The sequence below is a fragment of the Chiloscyllium plagiosum genome, unplaced genomic scaffold (genome assembly GCF_037043375.1).
Source record: "Chiloscyllium plagiosum isolate Xiang-an unplaced genomic scaffold, Cpla_swu_hap1 HiC_scaffold_1, whole genome shotgun sequence".
Classification (NCBI taxonomy): Eukaryota; Metazoa; Chordata; class Chondrichthyes; order Orectolobiformes; family Hemiscylliidae; genus Chiloscyllium; species Chiloscyllium plagiosum.
Window position 1 is genome coordinate 35904660 of NW_028270139.1, and position 26709 is coordinate 35931368.

A 26709-nucleotide genomic window follows, 5' to 3' on the forward strand; every position below is an offset into this window, starting at 1 on the left:
CATGTAATGGCCTAATGTCTTTAAAGGTAACTTGTTACTTCCAGCCGTGCAGCGGTGGGTTTGTTTAAGCCAGGGCATGTGGCCACTGCCTCTGTGTGAAATTCCCACCATTGAGTGGCTGCAGCTTGTGCTGCAATGAAAACAGAGACATTGCTCATGAAGCACTACCACCATTCCCATGTCCACAAGTGGCTATGTGTTGGGCAAGGACCCATCTACATCTTGCACCAAGATCTGTGGCATTGCATCAGTGACCTTTGGATCATGTACTGTGCCCTGTTGCACCATTTGCACTGTGCTACTGCTCAGGGACTCTTCCTCCAGCCTCTTCAGTATTTGTCAAAGGTCAATCATACACAGTGCCCAAACTATGTTTTGAGCCTTATTCATGTTTAATCCTACAGCATCATAAAATTACTCCCCTAACGTTGCCATAATTGCATTGCCTATTCCTTCTTTCAGTGCTCCAATCTGATCAAAGGCCTTATTATTTCGGAAAGGCAAGGCCCACAAAGGAAATAATTAATTTATGCACAGTTGAAGAAACAACACATCAGTTTTTGGTTGCGAACCATAAATTGTTGTTCCCTGTCATTCCCACTGAGAAACAGGAATGACTCCGCTGACACTATTTTAAATTACCTGTCAAAATTAAAACAGCATTTCTGTTCAAATTATAATAAAATGACTCTCGATACCGTCTCTCAATCAAATTAATAACATGGAAAGAAACTACTGCTTTAGGATGTCAGCATGTTATCAAAATATGTTTTTAACTAAATGTTAATAGTGATCCCAGCAGAGGAGAGATCGACTCAGCATCTGGCTCTGACATATCTTTGCAGAAATAAGGAAATAGTTGTCAATTACTATTCAAACAACATGCTGGTAAAAGGTAAAACAGCCTAAGAGATGCAAATTCAAACTAAATTTTTCACATACATTACTGTCAACTCAGCAATAGAATTGTTGAGTCTTCCTGTAACCATTTTCCAGAAAAAAAACCTACCTCACAATAAATGGAGAGCAAGCCTCTTCTAGAATTTTCTTCTCTGAATGTATGTGCTCCTGTTGTCTTGTGTCAACTATGTACTTTTTCTTAATGCATTTCACAGCAAAGGTCACATCTTCATTCTTCATTTTTACCTATAAAAAACAGCAGCTAATTGCTGAGAGTTACATTCTTAAATATTTATTTTACAAGGCAATGAAGTATTCATTAGATACACTGGTCAGGTTCAATAAAAGGAAGGAGGTACATTCTGTTACACTATTGTTCTTCCAGTGAAAATGAACATTTATGTTGAGCTGTGTTTTTGTCACTATTTGTTCAAAGTAATTTTAAATCCTATGATTTTCAAGAGCATTAATGAAAGCTCAAGCATAAAGAATGCTTAATATGAATTTAACAATCAAAGAGTAAAGCAAATTTATAAGAAATAAACAGGAAAGAAGGAATGGAAGCTTCTGACCACCCAATAGTGAAGGTTGGGGCCATCAGCTCAGTCATCATGATATTTACAAACTCAGTTTCACTGTAAATACCTTCTCGGGATTCCAGGGATTTCTGCTTTTTGTTGACCTGAACTGCCTCATAATTTATGCATTTTATCTTCGATCTCTCCAAAGTTCAGCCAAGCAAACATTTTGCGAAATAAGACGAGATCTTAATCACTTGATTAATTTTATAGCAAAGTGAACATTGGGGACAATCATTGAGGCAGGATTCAACTAACTCATTCCATAAAAGAGAAATAGTTGACCAACGCTTTTGCAATGATTTTTCAAAACTTTAAGGATTGATTTATACACTGTGATCTGCAGTGTATAACCATAACCCTTTGCATGACATTTCAAAATAAATAAATTACCATTTGTGCTTACACCTTACAAGTCACCCAACTTAGAGATGTACCCATGCCCCTCATCATTTTGTAAACCTTTATAAGGTCACTCCTCAGCCTCCGATGCTCCAGGAAAAACAGCCCCAGCATCTCTCTATAGGTCAAATCCTCCAACCCTGGCAACATCCTTGTAAATCTTTTCTGAACCCTTTCAAGTTTCACAACTCTACTTGATTAAGGAAATGAAAGAGTTTTGCCACTGCTGGGTGGGGGTGCGGGAGGGTTGGGGGGGGCTGATAAAATGGCATGGGTTGGCATGGGGCTGACTTTTCAATGACTTCCTAATATTGACCAATTTTACAAGGTCCAAACAAAGGGTCAGATCCTAGGTACATAAGTAATTAAGGTCACAGAGATTACCAATATGGTCATAGAGCCAGCCAATTATGAAATGTTTTTGTATCTTTCTGATTTTACCAAGGGCACACAGGATGCACAGAAAATGACTCTCACTTTCTCAAACAAGTTGAAATCTGGAAGACAGCTGAGTTGTGAAGGGAAATGGCAGTGCTTTCATAAAGCTGTGTAAGGCTGAGCCCTCAAGAACAGAAGCTGTCAAATTTGGAGAGATTGCAGAAAGTGGTGGCCATTTGAGATTAGACCATAAGATCAAAAGACATAGCAGCAGAAATAAGCTCATCCACTCCGCTCTGCCATTCAATCAGATCCATGGCAAACCTGATAATCCTTAGCTTCATTTTCCTGCCTTTTCCCCATAACCCTTGTTATCGGGGCGGCACAGTGGCACAGTGGTTTGCACTGCTGCCTCACAGTGCCAGAGACCCAGGTTCAATACCCGCCTCAGGCGACTGACTGTGTGGAGCTTGCACATTCTCCCCGTGTCTGCGTGGGTTTCCTCCGGGTGCTCCGGTTTCCTCCCACAGTCCAAAGATGTGCAGCTGAGGTGAATTGGCCATGCTAAATTGCCCGTAGTGTTAGGTAAGGGGTAAATGTAGGGGTATGGGTGGGTTGGTGTGGACTTGTTGGGCCGAAGGGCCTGTTTCCACACTGTAATGTAATCTAATCTAATCCTTATTGATTAAAAATCTACCTCAGCCTTTAAGATACATAATGACCAGTTTCTACAGTCCTCTGTGATAAAGAATTCTACAGGTTCACTATTCTCTGAGATAAGAAATTCCTCCTCATCTCTGTCTTAAATGTGTGAGCCCTCATTCTGAGATCTTGCCATCTGGTCCAAATTCTCACACAAGGAGAAACAACCTTTCCATATCTACACTGTCAAATTCTCCCAGAATCTTATGTGTTTCAATAATGTTGATTTGTCATGGGCCCAATCTACTCAATCTGCCCTTAATAAGACAGTCCCTGTACATATATAACTTGATTGAACTGTCTCCAGTGCCAGTATATCTCTTCTTATATAAGGGCCCCAAACTGTTTGCACATTCTCCCCGTGTCTGCGTGGCTTTCCCCCGGGTGCTCCGGTTTCCTCCCACAGTCCAAAGATATGCAGGTTAGGTGAATTGGCCATAATGTTCGGGGATGTGTAGGTTAGGTGCATTAGTTAGGGAAAATGTGAAGTAATTGGGTAGGGGAATGGATGTGTTACTCTTTGGAGGGTCGGTGCGGATTTGTTGGGCCAAATGGCCTGTTCCCACACTGTAGGAATTCTTTAACAATTCTCTTTCAAATAAAGGTCAACATTTCATTTGTCTTCCCTATTACTCACAGAAGTTGGATGCTTGTTTTTTGTAATTCATGGTTGAGGATTCCCAAATCCCTCTATTCCATAGCTTTCTGCAGTCTTTCTCATTTAAGCAATATTTCAACTCTTCTAGTCTTCCTTCCAAAGTGCATAGTCTCACATTTTCCCAAATTATCAACCATCTGCCAAGTTATTTCCCACTCACTTAACCTGATCATGTCCCTCTGCAGACTCTTAGTGTCATCCTCATTATTTGCATTCCCATCTATTTGTGTCATCTGCAAACTTGGCTATACTTTGAGATATGCTAATGAAGGTGTCTCTCAAATCCACAGTAGCCACTGGAAACGCATCACAGTGGAGGTCTCTTCTCATCACAGTGCAGGTGGTTGGATCCGTGTTAGGCAAGGAAATCAAGGGAATGTGGAATTCAAATGGCAGACAGATTAACCATTGTTTTATTTAACGGTGATTGGTCTGTTTCTGCTCCTAGTTTGTATGTTCATTTGCTTGTATGAGCTTCGCACAATGCTAGAACAAAAACTGATGCCAATAGGAAGTGACAAATACACAGTGACTGTAGCCTATAATGTGACATTTGCCCTCTTCTTTATGGCCTGTGACTTATTCCAACGATTTTCTTTTGGAGATTTATTATGTGCCATTTCTCAATCAGTGACCTATAAAGGAGGTCACAGATGCCTTGTGTCATTGGGCTGACAAATATATCAGGTTCACAACATTTCAGAGCAGTCAGGCAGAAAAAGGGCAGTTAACTTTGGGACAACCTTGGCTATCAAGGCTCTGTCATGTGGGAATCCTTCTACCTTCTTACACCCACAAGGATTGCCATTTAATGCCCACTAAAAGATCTCAGCCCCCTGCCACTTTTATCGACCCAGCACTGGGTGGGATCTTGCCATGCAGGGATCATGACAACAAAACCTGTGCCAGCTGTCTTTGGCCTCCCATGGGTCCCTTGTTTCCTTGTTTAAAGGGCTTCAACGCCTGTTTGACTGTCCCAGCATTGAGAAGGGGATATTCCACTGACAGTCATTCCACTTACCTTGCTGTTCACCCCCTTACACCTCCACTTTTCCTCATAAGAATCCTTTCCTTACAATTACAAGGGGCAGCATGATGGGTCAGTGGTTACCACTGCTGCCTCACAGCACCAGGGTCCCAGGTTCAATTCCAGCCTCGGGTGACTGTCTGTGTGGAGTTTGCATGTTCTCCCCGTGGGTGCTCCGGTTTCCTCACACAGTCCGAAGATGTGCAGATTAGGTGGATTGGCCATGCTAAATTGCCCATAGTGTTAGGTACACTAGTCAGAGGGAAATGGGTCTGGGTGGGTTACTCCTCAGAGGGTTGATGTGGACTTATTGGGCTGAAGGGCCTGTTTCCACACTGTAGGGAATCTAATCTAATTATTTTTTTCATTACAGCTTGAAATAATTATAACAAGGCACTTTAGCTTAATACAATATTTAAGCCTTCTTTTAGTTTCTCAGCCTAGAATTTCACTTTAAATCTGAACATTTCATCCATTCATTAAAGAAAATAATTTCCATCTAGTGCCCGATGTAGACTGCTATATCTCAGAATTACGATTCAGAATTCTCTCCTTGCAGCTTCACTATGATTCTGCTTGGTTTTCGCCAGTTTCTTTGACATTTTTCATTGATTCTCGGTGATTTTGCAGACAGCCTTAATGCTGACATGGCCCTACAGTTGTGTGCCACGGACACCATTTTAGGAAGTTGAGGACTTGTAGGCACTACCAGGCTTAATTTCACCTCATAGAAATGTTAACCAGATGTAGATTATATCCATCCATGTGTAAATCTATAGAAATAGTCTTAGGGCTTTATAATCAACTGGCCAAACCATACTTTGAGAAATGTATTCACTTTGAACGTTACTTCTTGAAAGACATGTATGCTTTGTAAATGAAGAGAAAGCGCAGTAACTGCCTAAGTAAGTGAGCATTAAGTGAAAGTTAGAGAAGTTTAAATGTTTCAATGGAAGTTATATTTATTAGGTGACATTGTCAATAAACTTTGATTATTACTGCAAATGAAGCAAGTAATATAAACAATAAACAAACCTACGATTTTTATTTTTTTTTTAAATCAATGTTGGAACTAACTGACATGCATCTTGCTTGCTATAAGACCAAGCTGAATTTCTAAGATTGGGAGATGAAGCCAGTTGTAAGCAAAACTTAAATAAAGCACCATCACTGGAACAGTAATAAAAATCAATGTGGCTGACGCTGAGTTTCAACCACAGAACAAAATGGCTGTAGTATATAATCAGTCCATTTTGCAATGTATCAGATTTTCTATTCTATTCTCATTCATACTAAAGAAAATTGGGCCAAGTGTACATTGAACCGTCAATTCACAAATACCAATATCACCCCTGTATATTTCTGGTAATCAAAAATGTGCAATATCATATTTTCTACAGGAGGAAATCTTCTTACCAGCTCAACTCTCCCAAATCCGCCTACTCCCAAGGTAGTGATGATCTCAAGGTTCCTGAAAGGGGCTGTTGATGAAAATGTGGCAACTTTCTCCTTCAACCGAATCATCTCCAAAGAGATTTCTGCCCCTTGTACATGCGTGGATATTCTACATGGAACCAGATATTTACGTTATGTGAACTGACGCCAAAACCCTCATAACATTTTAAAGAAAAAGTGAAAGAACAGATCAAAAGGTGGAGGGATTGCAAGGAAGATTGCTGAACAAACAGATACAGGTTTGTGTTCTAAGCATTTAAATTCATACAGCAGTCTGAATAAAGTTTCTCAGCTATAAGTAGAAATTTCTATTAGGTACATGGCATACAACATGAGCAGGAGTAGGGCAGGACTGGGAGTTAAAAATTCCCAATTCCAAAATATTCAGTGTGCACAATGTTAAGTGAAAATGAGAGTTGGCAGTACTAATTAAAGATTTCATTCTGGCATTTGACTATAACAGAAGCTTGATAGGGAAAAGTTGAATCTGTTTGGTTAAAGTTTACATTTAAGAACAAGGTGAGATTTTTACTCCACTGAGCTCAATATAAATCACAGTATGATGAAAAGAATACAGATGAAAGGAAACACAGATAAATTCAAGAAAAGCAAAATCACATGTATCATAGTTATTTTAATTATCCAGTGATATATTGGAATAAAAGGAACGTTCCTGGCAAATAAAGGAAGTAGTCTTCATAGAACTGGTTTTCATAGAACATTGGTGCCAGTACAGCATTCCTACTCATTTCGGAAGATAGTGAAAAAACAGTTAAACCAAAGAACCTGTTATGGTAGTAAGCTTCTTAAGGCCATGCCATGACAATAACTTAATACCTAGTTTTGCAAGATATACGATTAAGCCATGGAAAGAGTGTGAAAAGGCTAGACCATCAGTTATCTATTATACTTCTGTCTGTTATTAATCATCTAAGTCAATAAAAAGAGACACTGAGCATGGATTATAACAGATGTGTGGTGCTGAAAAAACACAGCAGGTCATGCACCATCCAAGGAGCAGGAGAATCAATGTTTCAGGCAGGAGCCCTTCATCGTGATTCCTGATCTCAACTCTGATCTCCAGCATCTGCAGTCCTCACTTTCTCCATGGATTAGAAGAGACAGTTCAACCAATACTGCTTGTTTAATGCTTTTTAAATCGTAATATGCTGTATATATGGAAGACCAGATTAAAATACCATTCGTTTTGAGTCAGTTGAATTATCTCAATAAGTTCTGAGTCAATAAAGGAGACTTAGAATTTCAGACCTATTATTAGGTATCTTTGTTTCACATAGGGTTGGGAGAATGCCTAGTATTGAGAGAATCATTTATATATAATAAGTGGTGCTGCATGTCTTTTTCACATTCCAACCTTCTGTCTGTTTTAATTCTAACTGGAGCTGGTAAATCCCTGGATGCAGATCCTACTAGAAGTTTCAACTATTTTATCTCCAGTTCCTTCACTTCCTGTGAAAATACATGAGATCTCTGCTCAGCTGCATCACTCTAGTAATCTGTTGCTGAGATAAATTGCTCAACACACAGGGAAATGGGAATATATACCTACACAGTACACCTTTATGATATAATACAACAGATTCTCAATGTACAATACACTGTGATGTTTTATAACTGAATTTTGAGATGCTTAGAAAACTGCAGAAATCTACTGGAGCATGGTCTCTTTCTTATGGCAGTGCTAAATTACTACAGTGACATTCTGATTAGTTTTGGAAACTAAACAGTGTCCCATAATTAATGTTTGGAAAGTAAAGAGCAGGATGCAAAGAATTTGCACAATAAAACAACAGTAACAGAGTACCTGTGATCTCTTTTAACAAATGGAATTGGTATACAATACACAAAATGAGTATGTTTTAAAGAGGGAACTTCAAATAAACATATCATATGCTTCAATCAAACTATAGATATCACGCTTGACCTTTAAGACACATGAACAAACTGACTTTATACTAGAAATGTGCACACTGTGACTGTTTGATTTTTGTTGTCAGGTTTTAGAAGGATTTACGTCAATGCTTAAATGCCTTGGGAACACAATCACAATAATAGATGTTCAAAGCTGTCACTGCGTCAATTGACAATCATTTACTCTTCAGGCCAATTATCTGTAATTACCTGTAAAATATTACCTTGCACTAGTCATAATGTCCAATGTTACATTTAACAAAAAGTTATGCAAAGAAGCTCCACCCTAGTGTCAGTGGGTACGTACACCTGTCACTGTGGAACTCAATGTACAGATCAGGTTTGATCTTTCATCTATCATGAGTTGGCTAATCTCAGCCATAGGTAGGTAGAAGAACACAATGCACTCCTTTGGCAAAAGAGAAGGAAACCCAACAAATACCAACACTCACACATCTACAGATTCTCTAGCTGCTGCAACTTCAGGTTGCATTTATATAGCTGATTTCAAATAATAAAATATTCCAAAGCACTTCACAAGAAGTTTCCCAAACAAACTATGACACCGAGCTACATGAGGAGACAATAGGTCACGTAATATTTAAGGAATATTTTAAAAGATAACAGAGGAAAAAGAGGAGGGCATTGACAGGGGATTCGAGTGTTTGGGACTCAGATTGTTGACAAGTTTGCCATCCATTGTGAACCAAATTAGAGCCAGGAATGTGCAACAGACCAAAGTTCAAACATTGGAGAATTGTAAGAAATAAAAACAGGAAGTGTTGGAGAAACAGCAGGTCTGACAGCATCAGAGCAGAGAGAAATATAGCTAATATTGCACATCCAATGGTATTCTTCACAACTGGGATTGTAAGGCTGAAGGAGGCAACAAACACCAATAGGAAAAAGACCATGGCAGACCTTTGAGAGCAAGGATGAGAATTTTAAAACAGGACTGGTGCTGAGAAGGGGGCATTGCAAATCAGCAATCACAGGGGTAACAGTGGATAATGGTTAAGGGTTTTAACAACATATGATCTGAGATGGGAGCGAGGACACAGGATGTTATGAACATAGAAGTAGGTCCTAATGATGATAGAGAATATTTAGGCTAGAATTCAACTCAGGTGCAATTAGCAAGCCAAGCTTGAAAACAGTCTGCTCCAGCTTCTGTGGCCAGGGAGGAGGATGGAGTTGTTGGTTTTGCTGTGAATTGTTATGTGCATGAAACTGGACCAGGAGCATATGCAGATGTACATTGTCCCTGACCAGTGGTTGCATCAAAAGAATTGAACCATGGTTCATGTATTTTTGATGTTGCTTTTATCAAAGTTATTCACCCTGAACAGATAACCAGATCAACAAGAATCCTAAGGGTTGAGATCAAGTCTTGCCAAATTATAATGTTTTTAAATAATACTGAGCCCAAACATCGAGGAACTTTACAATCTATGCCATAACAAAGCAAAAGTCAATTATTATTCACTGCTTCCTTCCTTCTCTCCTTTCCTCCCTCACTCAATCATTTCCTCCCTCACTCAGAGGCTTCCTCCTTTCTTTGACTTGATTGGTTAACCCCTCCATCACCTGACCCTTGCCTCCTTCTCTTATTAAATCAATGCTTCCCTCCCTCATTCGATCTATGCCTTACTCTCCCACCAGATCATTACCTTCTTCCCTCACCTGATCGCGATCTTCCTCTCCTGCTGAAAACTGCTTCCTCTCCTCCTTCAACCGATTGCTGTCTTCTACCCTTTCATGGTCACTTGCCCGCCACTTTCCGATCACTATTTATTTCTCCTGATTGCTGCCTCCCTCTTTTTCCCAAGTGCTCCTTCCCCAAAAATCTGTCTCCCCTCAGCTTCTAATCACAACTTCCCATTCTCATCCAGTCATTAACATCCTCTTGCCAACTTACCTGAGGGCGATTGTTAATGACGCAATAGCAACATAATTTAAAGCAACTGAATATTCCTGATAAACCACTTGGCAGTGTTAGCAGCTGCTTGCATTTTGCCACTCTGCTATAATTGAGATGCAAAATTTTATATCAAACTTGCATTTCCTGCTCAGTATTCAGCCCAGACCAGTTCGAACCAAACTGAGCTAATTTGAGCCACATTTTTAGATGAATATTTCTATCCATGACAAGGTTAGGCTTGGATATATACTTGTCCCAGGAGAAAGTGAGGACTGCAGATGCTGGAGATCAGAGCTGAAAATGTGTTGCTGGAAAAGCGCAGCAGGTCAGGCAGCATCCAAGGAGCAGGAGAATCGACGTTTCGGGCATGAGCCCTTCTTCAGGAATGAGGAAAGTGTGCCAAGCGGGCTAAGATAAAAGGTAGGGAGGGGGGACTTGGGGGAAGGGCGTTGGAAATGCGATAGGTGGAAGGAGATTAAGGTGAGGGTGATAGGCCGGAGTGGGGGAGGGGGCGGAAAGGTCCTGCAATCTTCTTCCTGACCTCTCCGCCCCCACCCCCACTCCAGCCAATCACCCTCACCTTAACCTCCTTCTGCCTGTCGCATTTCCAACGCCCCTCCCCCAAGTCCCTGCTCCCTACCTTTTATCTTAGCCCGCTTGGTACACTTTCCTCATTCCTGAAGAAAGGTTTATGCCCGAAATGTCGATTTTCCTATATACATGTTCCACTCAGCATTATTTGAAATCTCTTAAAAACAAATTCAATTATACAATTGCAACATAATTATGTCCCGCTCAAATCAAATCCAAGCCTAAAACTTTTTATTTTGGGGGTGGGGGGTGGGGGTGAGGGTCGTGTTAAGGCATGGGAAATTGGACCAATTCACCACACAATCTTCTGTCCCTTTCTAGTCATGAGTTGATTACGGGGATTTTGAAATAGCTTAAAAGCAAAGTTCAACTGAAGGTATCAAATTGAAGAGAGAAAACTAAGGAAAATAATTCCTAGCAAAAAGATTTAGAGAAAAAGAAAGTACAGTATGACATTTCTTATGTATTCCAGAATATAAGTGACTTCACAGGCTGTAAATACAGTGTCCTATAATTTTTTGATATTTTTCTTTCGGGACTAAAATGGGAAAAGAACTGTGTTAAAAACCAAGGATTGTTGGAAAATAAGCAGCAAATGACCTGACACTCATTGTGAGCACTATTTACACAGCTGATTATTCAAGCTGTAATTGAGGTATAGTTTGCAGATGAGCTAGTGTTAGACAGTATATACAAATAGTAATTCAGCCAGTAACAATTAACTGATTGGTCTGTGGACTGGTGATCAATTATTGTTCACAAAGCCCTTCTTACTGGCAACAACTATGCGATTGGCTCTCAGGGAGCTGAATTGCTTACGGCTGTCAACGTGACAGTGAAAAGCCATCTGGTCTTCACCAGCCCAGGAGTTCTCTCTGTTCTCTAAATAAAACAATTTATTTTTCCTTCAGCACTTGCCATGGGCTGTAGCTTTTAATTAATAAGTCAAATCTCTGCTCTAAGTATGAACCAGCCACTTTGTGACTCCTGCAAGCCAGTGAAAGCAGGGAAGGGAGACCGAGAAGCAGTGTTCTGATCAACCAAAGGACCATCTCAGCAGATCCTGTGCACAGAGGCCACTTAACTACTTTCCCAGTTTTCTCTCCATTTATAACACTTTTTTTTATTTCCTGCCTGTGTTTGTTTATTTATATGTGACTGAGTGTAAGGGCAGAATTTATAAAGAGGATAAGAATTTTAACTAGTTGAGTTATACCCTGGTGATTCATAATAGTTTGCCTGTAATTAAAATCTAATTACTTATAATTCTTGTTAAGTATAGAAACCTGGTCCAATCTTTATGCCAATCTGGGTCTAAAAGATAGATGAATTAGGGAATTTAGCGTATTTTTAAAATTTTTTAACTTACTTGGCGACCCCAGGAATAGTAGGGCTTGATTTCCATTGGGCTACCACAGTGAGGCAATATAAGGACAATGTTCTATTTTATGAAAAGTGTAATTGACTTAAAATGACATAATAAATGTTATACTCATGTGCTGCTATCATAAATATTTCTTTCCACAACCAGGATTTTACTTGAGCTGTGAATGCTCCACTACATAATTCCAATGTAGGTAAAGGCGCCAATCTCATACCCTCATTAGAAAGAGATGACTTGTAGTGAGTTTAACCTGAGGGTCACTATGCCTCAGGTGAGGTTGAGAAGGCAGGGCCTTCGTGGCAACCCTCAGCCACTGCAGGAGTTGAACCTGTGTTGTTGGTATCAATCTATCTTGCGAGCCAGCCATTCAGCAACTGAACTAATCAACCCCAAAGTGTAAAGAGCGCTGGCAGCATTGAGCACAGCTTGAAAGAACAACAAGAGTGGGACAGTCGCTCAATGGTTAGCACTGCTGCCTCACATCACCAAGAACCTAGGTACAATTCCACCTTTGGGTGACTGTCTTCTGGAGTTTGCACACTTTCCCTGTGTCTGTATGGGTTTCCTCCCACATCCAAATAACTGCAGATTAGGTGGATTGGCCATGATAAATTGCCTATAGTATCTAAGGATTTGCAGGCTAGGTGGATTAGTCATAGTCATAGAGTCATAGAGATGTACAGCACGGAAACAGACCCTTCAGTCCAACCAGTCCATGCCGACCAGATATCCCAACCCAATCTAAAGAAATGTAGGGCTACAGAGACAGGGTAGGTGGGTAGTCTGATTGGGCTGCTTTTTGGAAGGTTGGTGTGGACCGATGGGCCAACTGCCCTGTTTCCACAATGTAGGGATTCTATGAAGAGTGGGATTTGAACTCATGAGTGTTGCAGTTCATGAACTCCCATGTAGACACGCAAACTTCCTGTAATGATACAGTGACAGAGCAGAAGCAGCTTCTAAAACATTTGTCCCATGATTTATACCATAACAATTCATGCCAACATGATTCGGAGATGCCAGTGTTGGACTGGGGTACAGTTAAAAGTCACACGACACCAGGTTATAGTCCAACAGGTTTAATTGGAAGCACACTAGTTTTCGGAGCGACGCTCCTTCATCAGGTGATTGACCTGATGAAGGAGCGTCGCTCCGAAAGCTAGTGTGCTTCCAATTAAACATGCCAACATATTTATCTTCTTTAGAAGGCCATGCTTATCAATAAAAATACATGACTTACCAGTCCTAAATATTTAAAATACTGAAACAGTGTTAAATAATTGTAGTTCTTCTTTGCTACTGAAAATGTTATTGAGGCTAATAATAACTCACCTGGCATGTCTTTTCTCATCATCTCTAGTCAACTCTGCTACGTAACCCTGAAGGTAGTTCTGGAGTTCATCAAATGTTCCGACCGTTTGATTGAATGTTCTGTAGCATGTAACAAGACAAATGATAGAAATCACAAGTGATCCCATTGATCTGAACCTACTAGAGCAAGTCAGAAATGCTGATTAACAAAAAATACAAGATCTCCAATATGTTTGACAGATTCTGTTGGAACAACCAGAGTCAAAAACAGGGGACATTCAGAGTGCATACATTTAGAATAACATGTAGACATGTGATTTAAAAACATTTGTAAAGTAACACTGGTACTTCCTTTCTTAAAGGAAGGTATTAAATTCAATTATCTCACAGAATCACACATCGAAGAAGGCCATTCTTCTGTCACCCCTTATTTCAAAGACTGTGTAACCCACAAATACAAGTGTCACATTCTCAACACTCTGAAAGAATTATCATTGACAGATGCACTAAAAACATTACCCACTTATATCAAAATGTGGCACAAAATGTCTTCACTCTGGATATTCCTTAAAGCTTGTTATTTTTACATCATTCAGAAAAAAAGTGACAATGCTCCAAAAACAAAATAAACAGCATTTCATACTAAAAACTTACGTCAATAAAGCTAAGTACATTTCTAATTTTATATATGCTCAATGAAATTAATGATAGCTACAAGTCTTGTAGGAAAGTTTGCAATTCTCAAGGAACCCTCATGAACCAAGCATTTTAAGCGCAATTGTTTATTTGTTGTATTGTGTGCATCGTACTTTCAAAGTATTTGTCATTACTTGGAACAATCACTCCTTTGTGCTAATTTTTGCAACATTTTATTACCGGGTATCATAATTCATTTAGTTTCAGTTCATGTTAAGAAAGATGTTTTCAAAATTAAGACACTGGCATCATTGGCAAGGTCAGCCTTAATTGCCCATATCCTGCTGGCCTTTGAGGAGGTGATGGTGAGACAACTTTTAGAAATGCTGTGGCCTTTGTTGCAAAGGTGCTGCCACTTACAACTAACATGCTGAAGGGGTTTTCACTAAAGTTGCAATCTTTCAACTGAAAAAGACCTTAGTTTATGGATATCTGTAACACTTACTCTCTATCTATCACAAGGCATTCCACATTGTTTTCATCAGCAATTATATTAGCTGACCTCACATCATCACTGAGAAAAAAAAATCAAAAACATTTTAGTAACACATCAAACACTGCTTTGCAATACATTGCAATCTAGCATCCTGGCAATTTAACTCTTGTGTCTTCAAACAGAATAATATATGCACAGGGCAAAGCTTTCTCACACACATACAGACTTTCTTAGGTGGTTCAGAATGTCAACTTGTTTAACTAGGTTTTCTATTCTCTGGGATGAGTAAATCCTTCAGGTAGCTCTCCATAGAAAAGGTGAATGTACGTGTGAATTAATGTGGGCAAGTTTGTCAATCAGACTCCCAGCAGGATTATAAGCCTAAACTGAGGAAGGGGTGAAAGAAGTTCCCATATTTTCTGAGGCACGTTTCCAGTGAATGTAGCTCCCTGATGAGAATGCAGAATCTGTGGATTTACACATTTGGGAAGATGCTGATAAACACTTTGAGATCTGCAACATGGGAGCTGTGACATACATTTTGAGCCTTTTCAGTCCCTTTCTGTCCTAGTCCACGTATAGTATGGTGGTGGTTGGCCCAAAAGAAAGGTATCTCTATCTTGGACAGGGTCCAATTTGAACTGAGTAAGAGATTTATGAACTCAACCACTGATCCAGGAGTAAGGCCAAGGGGATTTCATCTCTCAGATCTCATTTAAATACCAGTCTGGATTGAAAGTGGCAGATAATCAGAGGCTGCTCAGCAAAACCAGGGTAAGTGTTGGGATCAGCAATCAGAGCAGTCTCTCAATCAAGGCTAGGAGAAGCAAGTCAACATGTAGGAATACAAAGCTTTCTGCCTTAAGCCCTGAGAGTGAACATAGATCCGCACAGAAAGTTAAAAGAAAATTGCCCAATGTCCATTTGGAAAAATGATGTCACAGTCCCTTACTATGGCCAATGCCATTACTATTTGCTCAGTCAAGCAAGAGTGTGGGCTATTTCATTTACCCACATGTCTGGTTTCTCCAAGTCAGGTAAAAATAATATCATTTTACAACAGGGAGACTAACTGAGGCTAGCTGCAAACATTACAACAATATCAGAAACACTGCTGGTACAAATGCTACCCATAGGGTTACTTGAATGTGGACCATTTGTTTTTTTTTCTTTCTGAATAGCTCAAACAAACAAACAGGTTTGTGACAAAATTACTCTAGTATCCAACGTTTTAATAACTACTTCACAACAAATATTTTAGAATTCAATTTTGCACCACAGTGGAAAACTGATGTCACAGAAATCCATCAATTGCAGAGAGTTTTTTTTTATCCTTCTATTGAGTTAAATGGAAATTAGGCAATTTTCACAAATAACAGCTGTGTACCTGGCTGGAAAACTAATCTAGTGAGAAAATTAATCTCACTAAAACATATTATAGATGATCTATGAGTTGCTGCTTGAATATTGGCATTGAACAACTGTCAGACTATACACCTTACAATTCATCTTCCAAAACTGTAATAACAGTGTCTGTCATTAATGTGCCAGGCATTTCAGGATAGCAAGTCCTCTCTTTTTCTCAAAAATGGTTGCTGAGTTAAGACATTCTTTTCAGTAGTCAAACCTGATTAGAGCTTTTTCTCCAAAGTAATCCCCTCTCTGAAGGACTTTGATCAGCTGAGGCTCTATATGGTATTCAGTGCTCTGTGTGACTTTCACCTAAAACCAAAGAGAACACTGTTAGAGATTTAGAAAAATCATGGAACAGACATCATTCACAGAACCAACAATTAATAGCTTTTCAAAAACTTTGAGGGTAATTTTAACATCTAAAGGAGGACGAAAATAAGCAGGAAACCCAACCCCAATCCATCTTCAATCAACCCAATTCTGGATATAATGGAGGTGGGTCAAGGGTCAATTAATTTTACTTATACTAGTAAGGAGGCTACATATCAACTCAAGTTACATAAAATCAACCATTATCCACGTAAGTGGCCAACCATTATCCACGTAAGCACTGCTTCATTAAATCCATGCACTAGTACTCACAGAATGTGTACAGTGATGATCAGTTGGTTCTACATATTGTCAGAACTGGAAAACTGCCAAAGGTACTTACAACATGAAACTATGGGACATGGAATTGTTTTCTTCCCTAGAGGTCAATTATTCACTAAAATGCTGTTTGGCGACAGAGTGATTGAAATGGTTGAGCTTAAGAGAATTGGTAATAATTTCAGGTAAGCAAATTGTATTCTTCTGATCAATATGTAATATTTGGTAGTTATTGTTAATCAGGTTTTGTAACTCCACTGAGTTGGTTGTCCCACATTCTGTTTTAAGTTACCCACCCTTTTAATACATTATCTCAATTATCTTTATTGTTTCAACTAATATCAGCAAAGTGTCAATTTTGTCAAATTTTATCGAAGGTTTCTCGAAGAGAAACCTAGGATCTCAAATCATCCCAAACTCAACTCAATATGTACCATGCCCTGTGGCATTCCTTTCATTCAATGCTAACCTGATTCTCCCACTCACCGAGGTGGAAGTATCCATCACTGCTGTGATAACCTGGGATCCCTGGCCTGGGCACCATTTTTAAATGGTCACTATAGCCTGGTCAAGCACTGCTAGTCTGGAGCCAACAGAACACACAGATCTCTCTGATTTTAAATATTTCCCATTTTCTCATCATTAATAAAAAAATCTGTTTTCTATTTTCCTACCAATATGGATAACATCAGACTTGTCCAGACTGTGTTCCAATATGCCATAAGCTATTTACCATTCACTCAATATGTCTATGTCATTTGAAGCCTCCTTCATCCTTCTCATTGCTTACCCTCCCACTAACTATATATCATCAGCAAAGCACCATAGAATACTTCTATGCACGTGTCCTAAAAATGTTATAATTCTAGATAACAAAGTAACAATGAAGCTGAAACTTCCTGTGACCAAGAAAGGAAGCTACTTAATCCACTATTGGTTTCAGAGTGTTCTATAAGCAATAGCAGCATCAACCTGCCAAATTAAATCCTATGCAGACATGGCAATTGGCAATCTTTACTCAGTACCTTATCTTAATGTGGGGCACAGAGTTCCTTTGTTGTACTGTCAAGGTACCCTTTTTGTACTCAGGGAGCTAATAGATCAAAACAATTGGGTGTGCATGGTCTGAACAGAGTAACACCAAGGGTAGTAGCAGCTTTATAAACAGACAAATTCTGTTTAGACAATAAAAGCTTTGGTCTCTTCTTTCAAAAATGTGATTTGTTATGTTGGTGATTTATTAAAAATAACAGACTTTAGCATGTGGACGGTACAATGTGCACACATATGTAATCAGATTAAATGTGATGTGACTAAAGAAAATGAACCAATTGAAAGGGTACAGTGTGGGAGATGTAATGCGTTTAAAACATCAATTTGTTAGCACTTGGAGCTACTGTTGAATTATCTATAAAGAAAACCTAATGTAGAGAGCAACATTTGCTGAGCATTGACCAAACCTACCCACAAGTCAAACTGAAATAAATCACTCAACCCACCAACAAATTTCAGACAGCGAGAAATCTAGATTTTAGAAAATGTTTAACTCATGGAAACCACAGAACACATGACATTTTATAGATTCTTACCACGATTAAATGGTTTAATAAATATATGCTATCAAATGGGTTTTCTTGGACTGGGTATTTGTTTCTACTTGCTTCCATCATCAGTGAGTTGAGCTCAAAATGCCAACTTACTCATGCCTTAAACAGTTTCTTACGCCAATGCCTGAATAGTTGTTACTGAATGTGTCCCCACTAACCATGGCTATTCATTGGCTGGAGATGGATGGGATTTTTTGTCCTTTACTCAAGCAGAGGTCCTGCCTCAATAAACTGTTTGGACAGCAGCTTATTGGTTCCTGGAGCACTGGGGCAGCAACAGTCAGATCTGGGACCAGAAGCTGCATCCAGTTTCTAAATCCCGAGTCTACGAATTGGGGAGGTGCATGGTCAGGCGAGTGCTTGAGTGTGATGTGTGTCTTGATGTGAAGCCTTGGGGGAGGGAGCACATAGAGGAGAAGGAAGGACAGACCTGGCTGGCTGGGAGCTGAAGATGCTGGGAGTTGTAGGACACGTTCCATTTTTATTCCATTTAACATGCACTCCTTCTCCTCCACACAGCCTCCAAATTCTGCCACTTCTGGGCTCCAATTGCTGCCTGGGTTAATTTGCCACCCAAGGTCTTTTATTTGCCCCATAACATTACAAACTGGTCAGTGAGGGTGGTGGGTGAAGGAGAGCAATAAGAAATCCATTTGGTGAAGTGTATGGTCCATCTCCATCTAAAGACCTGGGAGATCGTTAAATTCACTGTGTTAAATGGGATGGATTCCAAACAGATCTAACAACCTAAGGCTGCTAATTCATGAGACACTAGATCATCATCATCAGCAGAATTGTACTCAAACATAATGTGCAAACTCATATTCCTCACTCAACCATTGCCAGTAAACTAGGGTATCAATTTAGAATCAATGGGAAATGCAGAAGGGCAGGTCAGGAGCAGCACAAGGTAGATGTAAAAAATGAGGTGCCAACCTAGTGAAGCTCCCAAATAGGACTACTTACATGTCAAACAGCATAGGCAGCAAGTGCTGGACAGTTTTATAACCAATCATTCAGTGTTAAACTCTGTAGCTCTGTCATTTTCAATCATAAATGGTGTTGGACAATTTAACAACTCAATGAAGGAGCAGGGTCCACAAACATTCCCAATTTCAATGTTGGGGATTCCAGTACATCAGTGCAAAGAGTAAGGCTGAAACACTTCCAAAACCTTCAGCCATAAGTGTTGACTAGATGAGCCATCTTAGCCTCCTCCAGAGGTCCCCAGGTCACAGTTATCAGTTTTTGACCAATTTGATTCAGCCAATGTGAAACCAAAAGATGGCTGAAGACACTGGACAGATTATGCACTTTGGCGATATTCCAGCACTAGTACTGAAGCTGCATGTTCCAGAATATGCCACATCTCTAACCAAACTGTTCCAGAACAACTTCAACACTACAATATGAAACATTGCCCAGGTACATCCTGTTTATAAAAGCATAATAAAACAAAACCAGCCAACTACAGCCCCATCAGTCTACTTTCAATCATTTGCAAAGTGACAGAAGCTGTCTTGAATAGTGCTATCATTGCAACTCTTGCTTAATAATAACTAGCAGGTTGATTTCAAACTGGGTTTTGTCCAGTCATTTAACTCCTCACCTCATTGCTGCCTTAATTCAAACATGGACAAAGAAGCTGAATTGCAGAGAGGTGGGGAAACCGATTGCCTTGAAATCGAGGCTATGTTGGAAATAATGGGGCATCAGGGAACCCTAGCAAAACTGGAATCAATGGAAATCAGGAAAAAAAACTCTCCACTAGTTGGAGTCATAGCTAGCACAAAAGAGGTGCTTGTGGTTGTTGGAGGTCTCTTATCTCAATCCAGGGCATCATTACAAGAGCTCCTCAGGATAGTGTCTTAGGCCCAAACACCTCCAGCTACTTCATCAATTACTTCCCTTCATCATAAGGTCATAAGTGGGGATGTTTGCTGATTATTGCACAATTTTTAGCACAATTTTCAATTTCTCAGATACTGTAGTAGTCCGTGCCCAAATACAATAAGACCTGGATAATATCCAGGTTTGGACTAAAAAGTGGCAAATAACATTCACACCCAAGTGCAAGACAATGACCACCTCTAACAAGACAGAATCTAACCACATCCCCTTAATATGTAAAGGTATTGCCATCATTGAATCCACCATTATCAACATCCTGGAGTTGCAAGAAACAGAACTGGACTAGTGATATAAATACAGGGGTGCACAGAGTAGGTGAGAGATATGAATCTTGCAATAAGTGACTCACCTCCTGACTCCCCAAAACATATCCACATCTACAAGGTACAAGTGATGAAGTATTCTCCAACAAAACTCAAGAAGCTTGAAACCATCCAGGACCATACTATCCACTTGACTGGCACCACCTCTACAAATATTCAGTTCTTCCATCAATGATGCTCAGTAGCAGCAGTGTCTACCACTTGCGAGATGCACTGCAAACATTCACTAAGGTGCTTTAAAAAGCACCTTTCAAACCCACAACCATTTTTACCTAGAAAGACCAAGGCATGGGAACACCACTGGCAAGATGTCTTCCAAGCAACTCATATCCTAATGTGGAAATATATCGCTGTTCCTTCAATGCTATTGGGTCAAAATCCTGAGTTTCCCTCCTTAACAGAATTTTAGGTGTACCTACGCCTAATGGCAATTCAAGAAGGCAGCTCACGACCACCTTCTTAAAGTCAATAAGGAATAGATAATAAATGCTGGCCTGAATCGAAGAGTGTGGTGCTGGAAAAGCACAACTGGTCAGGCAGCATCTGAGGAACAGGAGAAGTGATGTTTTAAGCATAAGCTCTTCATCAGGAATGGGGGATGGCCCAAGGGGGCTGAGAGATAAATGGAAAGGGGGTACGGCTGGGGGAAGGTAGCTGAGGATGCGATAGGTAGACGAAGCTGGGGGTGAAGGTGATAGGTCAGAGAAGAAGGTGGAGCAAATAGGTAGGAAGGAAGATGGACAGGTAGTACAGTTCAAGAGGGCTGTGCCGAGTTGGAAGATTGGATCTGGCATTAGATCAAGGGAGGGGAAATGAGGAAACAGGTGAAATCCACATTGATCCCGTGTGGTTGGAGGGTCCCTAAGCAGAAAATGAGGTATTCTTCCTCCAGGCGCCGGGTGGTAAGGGGTTGGCGGTGGAGGAGGCCCAGGATCTACATGTCCCTGGTGGAGTGGGAGGGGGAGTTAAGGTGTTCAGTCATCGGACGGTGGGGTTGTTTAGTCCGTGTGTCCTGGAGATGTTCTCTGAAGCATTCTGCAAGAGAGCGTCCTGTATCCCCAACGGACACAGTAGATGATGTGTTTGGAAGTACAGGTAAATATCTGTCGGATGTACAAGGATCCTTTGGGGCCATGGAGGAAGTAAGGGGGGAGGTGTGGGTGCAGGTTTTGCATTTCTTGCAATGGCAAGGGAAGGTGCCATATGTTTTTGGTGGGTTGGTGGGGTGCGTGGACCTAACAAGGGATTCGTGGAGGGAATGGTCTTTACGGAATGCAGATGGGCTGGGGAGGGAAATATATTCCTGGTGGTGGGGTCTGTATGTAGGTGGTAGAAATAGCGGAGGATAATGCAATGTATCTGGAGGTTGGCGGGGTGGAAGGTGAGGACCAGGGGGGTTCAGTCCTTGTTGCGGTTGGAGGGGTGGGGGCTGAGGGCAGAGGTGCAGGAAGTGGATGAGATGTGCTGGAGAGAATCATTGACCACGTGGGAGGGGAAATTTCAGTCTTTGAAGAAGGAGGCCATCTGGTATTTAACCAGATGCTGGCCCTCGCAGTGACACCCATATCCCAGGGATGAATAACAAGAAACAGCGATGTAGCACAATTTTCTAAATAGAGCATTAGATTTCTCTTATATTTTGAAATTTACTTTATTTTAAAAGTTATTTTATTTACTACTGTAACAATGCATAATATCTCAACTTTCAGATTATAACTCTTTAAAACATGTTTTCTGATAGGGAAAACACTACAGAATCTAACTTGAGTTTTAACACTATTTCCTATGGAAATTAACTTTTCACTTAAAGACATTTGATGGAATGTCTTCAGGAATATAGCCACAACGTTAATTGAGGATTTCTAATTCATGGTTACAGTGCATGTCTGTACCTATGGAGCCACCCACTCAGTTGAGGTGGTAAAAAATCAGAGCAGGATCATAGTATATCAAACATCTTCAGGTTCTTTAAAATATGAAAGACATTAACATATAAATGCAAGTTGTTGTTTTGAGGCCAAGTTGTAAAGGCTAGAAAAATGTTTCAAATTGATTATGACTTTAAACCAACCCATTAAAAATAAATATTTTGACATAATTTGATGATAGTGGCTTTTTCAATCAAAATAAAATTCAGCAGTGGAAAATAAAATGCTTAAATAGCTGTTTTAACTGAAAGAAAAGAAGTGCTATAAATGCACAGGATACTACTCATTATCAGAAAAATAAAGCTGAATTAGTACTTCAGGGAGGTGCCTTTATCAGAAAACTTGTTTCAGAGAATGTACAACTCAGTAGAGGAATATTGAATATTTTGTACCCTTTACGCCCGAGACTGACAACTTAATAAATTATGATTTACAATCTTGCACATTAAACTGATCCATCTATCTATGAAATATTTAATACCTTTTTCCTTCCTGTCTTTAAGAAAATCATCTGAAACTCATTGATTTTTGAAATTCCGACCAACATGCACACAGGAGAGCAATAATCTGAGAATTTAAGACTACTAGACGTATTGTCTGACTAGTACTCTGGATTGAGGACAATGCACTTGTAAATGTGGGTTTTGCCTCCAGCAATGTTAATGCTATTCCTTTTAAATTAAAAAAAAGGCGTGGACAGCATTTGCTTTTAAGGATCCAACAGATGTTTACCCCAGCTGACCATTATATATAATTATTACATTCATGCACATTTAAGTATCTGGGCTAGTGTTAGTGTATTCAGTCTCAGTAGAAGAGCATGTTTCAGATAGAATGTCATGCTTCAAGTGATTCGAGTTAAGATGGAGTATGCAGGCCTTATACCTTCACATAACATGCTATGACACATAGATGATTATATCACAAGCATATCTCTTAAAGGTATACTGTATCTCTTAAAAGTAGCCATGATGTAAAGATGCTTGTGTTGAACTGGAGTGGTTAAAGTCAGAAGTTACATGACACCAAGTAATGGTTCAACTGGTTTATTTAAAACCACAAGCTTTCGGAGTGCTGCTCTTTCGTCAGGTGAAGCTTTAAAAAATACTGACATACATAATACAACAGGAATAAGACTTAGGTTCCGACTGAATGTATCTACTAAGATTGTAAATCTTACCTTTCCATTCGCCAAGATGAAGAAGGTACTACCCTCTTCACCTTCCCGGATAATGTAATCTCCTTTATCATAGTATTCCTGTGAGAAAATAAAATCTTTTGTTTCTTATTCCATATCTGCCATACTTTCAATGTTCAAGATGGTTTGTATTACCTGGGTCTGAAAAGATTAAGGTCTGGGGATGTTTGAATAGCACCGCCCATAATGATGATAATAAAAATACATGCCAAAGAAACTTGGATAATGCTTCATCTTAGCTTTAGCAGAGTAAGGTATGATCTATAAAGCTGTGCATTGTTCCTTAATATGTTAAAAAAAATTGTTACTGTTTTAGCTGAATGGAAGCCCAGTAATACATTCAAAAGTAGACTAACTGCCATGCAACATGAACGTGAAACCGCATTGTTTGACCTACTGGTAAATGTTGTTCCAGGTCCTATACCACCAAGTTAGCATCACAATTTATTTATTTATGTGATTTTTTAAAAAAATTATTTTATTTATTTATTTGATTTATCATAGAAGCGAGGACATCCGTGCAACCCTTCAGTAAGCCACTTAATACTACAACTTATTGCTGGTGATATGGAGTCTTGGCATTCTCTCCCATGGTTTTCTGGTCACTGTACAAATGCTGGATACCAACTGTCCAGCAGGACCATGAACACTTGAGTTCTGTAATTCCTAATCCTGGCACAGCATAACTGGGCCTCAGTTGCTTACTGGGGACAGATCTGCAAAAGCTCACAAAATCTAGGATACGTAAGTACCTTTCTGAATCTCTTTAAGATTAATCTTAAGAGGATCTTCCACCATTTTCATAAAGTTTCATTTGCCATTCTGCCCTTAAAGTTATTTTACCCGCAAGATTAAGTTTACCTTTCTCATCCATTCTGTTGTCCATGTTTGAAATAAAATCAAGTCCTTTCTCTTGCCAAAATTGCCTGTTACAATTTCCAATTAATTCCCTTCCCCAGGCTGTTACAACTTGCCATTAGATTTCTTACATCCAGAGCTCATTTCCTTGCAGCGCTGAATTTTCTTGCTGAGAACCAGCCATTTGTATGATATTTCCAAATATAGAGCAGGATTTGCCAGGGAAATAATATTGAGTTTATTATTCATACCACTATTACTGCATACATTGTCCAGCAATTTGCGAAGAAACATCCTCATTGTGAATTGTTATGAAATTCTGGATGATTTGTACCATTCTACTCTTTGTTCCACAACAACAGGAGCTCCTTGATCTCTACAAGTTTCAAGGAATGCTACATTTGCATAGTAAACATAAATTAACTTTGTGACAATTATAGTGCAAAGACACTTAATGATGAGATTTATGTATATTATGGCAATGCAACTTAAACTGTCTGGCCAAAACATTTGTTGATGTGGGGAGGATGGTGGGGGATTTTGTGCAACGGAAAATTGATTAGCTCAAGGATCCAGTTAGGGTGTAACAGCTTTGCCAGAAATGCCAATTAGCTGTTCTAAATTTTGATTTGAGCCCCCACAATTGGACAAATATGAACCGACAACACAGATGAGATAACTGAGATTTTCATGTGTTGAGCTGAATGGAAATACAACAGTCGACCAATATTTTGTCAAATTTTCTCCTGCCTCCATTTCTGGCAAGCATTCCTCCAAACACCTGCTCCATAGGAAACTCACAAATATCTGGGAAAGTGTTCATATCTTCACCTTGGAGTTGGGTGTAACCTGTCTTCCCATCTTCTGGCCCAAGAAATTTTTAATGAAATTGGCAGACCAGAACAGGGACAGAAAATATAGCAGCCAGAAACTGTGAGAATGGTGAAACCACAATAAAACTGGCATCAACGGGCATCTTCAGCTTTACATGCCATTCTTCCAGAAGTTTCTCTGATTACTACACTATATATATAAGGACAATCGTGCAGAAATAATAAACAGATAAAGATATTCTCATCATCTTAATATTAAACTACAATTTTAGCTGGAATAAAATACTATAAACAGTTTTAGACAACACATATACTGGCTATGCAAATGTATGGGGAACAGGCATCAGAAAAAGACCTAGGATGGAACTTTATCCAGAAGCAATGGCTTCAGTGGAAGCCCTCCTCCACATGATCAGAAAAGTCTGTATGTCATGATTGTCAAACTGTTAACTGGATCAAACTGAGACTTTCCAGTTAATGGGAGTCAATTAGCTCAGTCTGCTGGATGGCTGGTTTGTGATGCCTAGGGATCAATTCTCACACCAGCTGTGAAGGATCCCCTTCTCAACGTTCCCCCTAACCTCAGGCCTGGAGATCCTCAGGTTAAACCATGACAACTGTCTCTTTCTAATAAGGGAACAACCTGATGTATGATAAGACTATGGTGCCTTTATGTTTATTTTGAAGACCAAAATGCATTTGCTTAAAATGACCAGTTACTATTTGCATTTTCAGATATACATCATTCACAAAAAACTCACATAACTAATTTTTTTATCACAAAAGCCTACACTTGTGTGGTTTTTTTTGTCTCTTAGAGGAAGATTCACTCATACAAAAATGAAATTCAACAATCAGTACTTATTTGTTATCATGTACTTTCCAGTTGTAATTTGGTCTGTATTGAAGGCTCTCATCATTCCATTAAAGCATTTTTAGTTGAGGAAAAGAAAATACATTCCTAATAAGATCATGTGTCACCCTGCTAGAGGAAGGATATTATTAAATTGGAGAGGGTGCAGAAAAGATTTACCAGGATGTTATCAGAACTGAAAGGTTTGAGTTATAAGGAGAGGCTGGGACTGTTTTCACTGGAGTGTAGGAGGTTGAGGGGTGACCTTATAGAAGTTTATCAAATCATGAGTAGAATAAATAAGGTGAATAGCAAAGGTCTTTTCACACAGAGGGTGGTTCGTATGTGGAATGTACTGCCAGAGGAAGTGGTAGATGCAGGTACAGTTTAAACATTTAAAAGACATTTGGACAGATACATGAATAAGAAAGGTTTAGAGGGATATGAGCCAAATGCAGACAAATGGGACTGGTTTAGATTGGGAAACTTGATTAGCATGGATGAGTTGGATCAAAGGATCTGTTTCTGTGCTGTATGACTCCATGACTCTTTAACCAGAAAACTGGATTAGTTTGTGACACCAAAGTCCCTAAAATATCTGGCAGTCCTCCATGCAAAGATAACTAATGATTAAAAGAAATGCGAAACTTATATTTAATTGAGTTTTCATCATAAGAGTTTTACTAAAATGCATTTAAAGGCTGAATAATATATATGGAAAATATAATAAATCATAATTTCCTTTCAGCACAATTTTTGATTTTAT

At 39.5% G+C, this 26709-nt stretch overlaps 1 protein-coding gene across 1 annotated transcript in view; it reads right to left on the minus strand.

The window, feature by feature from the left end:
* prkg2 (protein kinase cGMP-dependent 2) overlaps positions 1-26709 on the minus strand; it is a 101853-nt gene that overhangs the window by 40499 nt on the left and 34645 nt on the right. Inside the window, exons 7-12 of the mRNA XM_043696194.2 lie at positions 23382-23459; positions 15999-16093; positions 14381-14449; positions 13261-13359; positions 6062-6209; positions 1010-1146 (exon numbers count right to left, since the gene is read on the minus strand). Coding sequence (XP_043552129.2) covers positions 1010-1146; positions 6062-6209; positions 13261-13359; positions 14381-14449; positions 15999-16093; positions 23382-23459 — 626 coding nt within the window. The remainder of the gene's footprint in view (positions 1-1009; positions 1147-6061; positions 6210-13260; positions 13360-14380; positions 14450-15998; positions 16094-23381; positions 23460-26709) is intronic.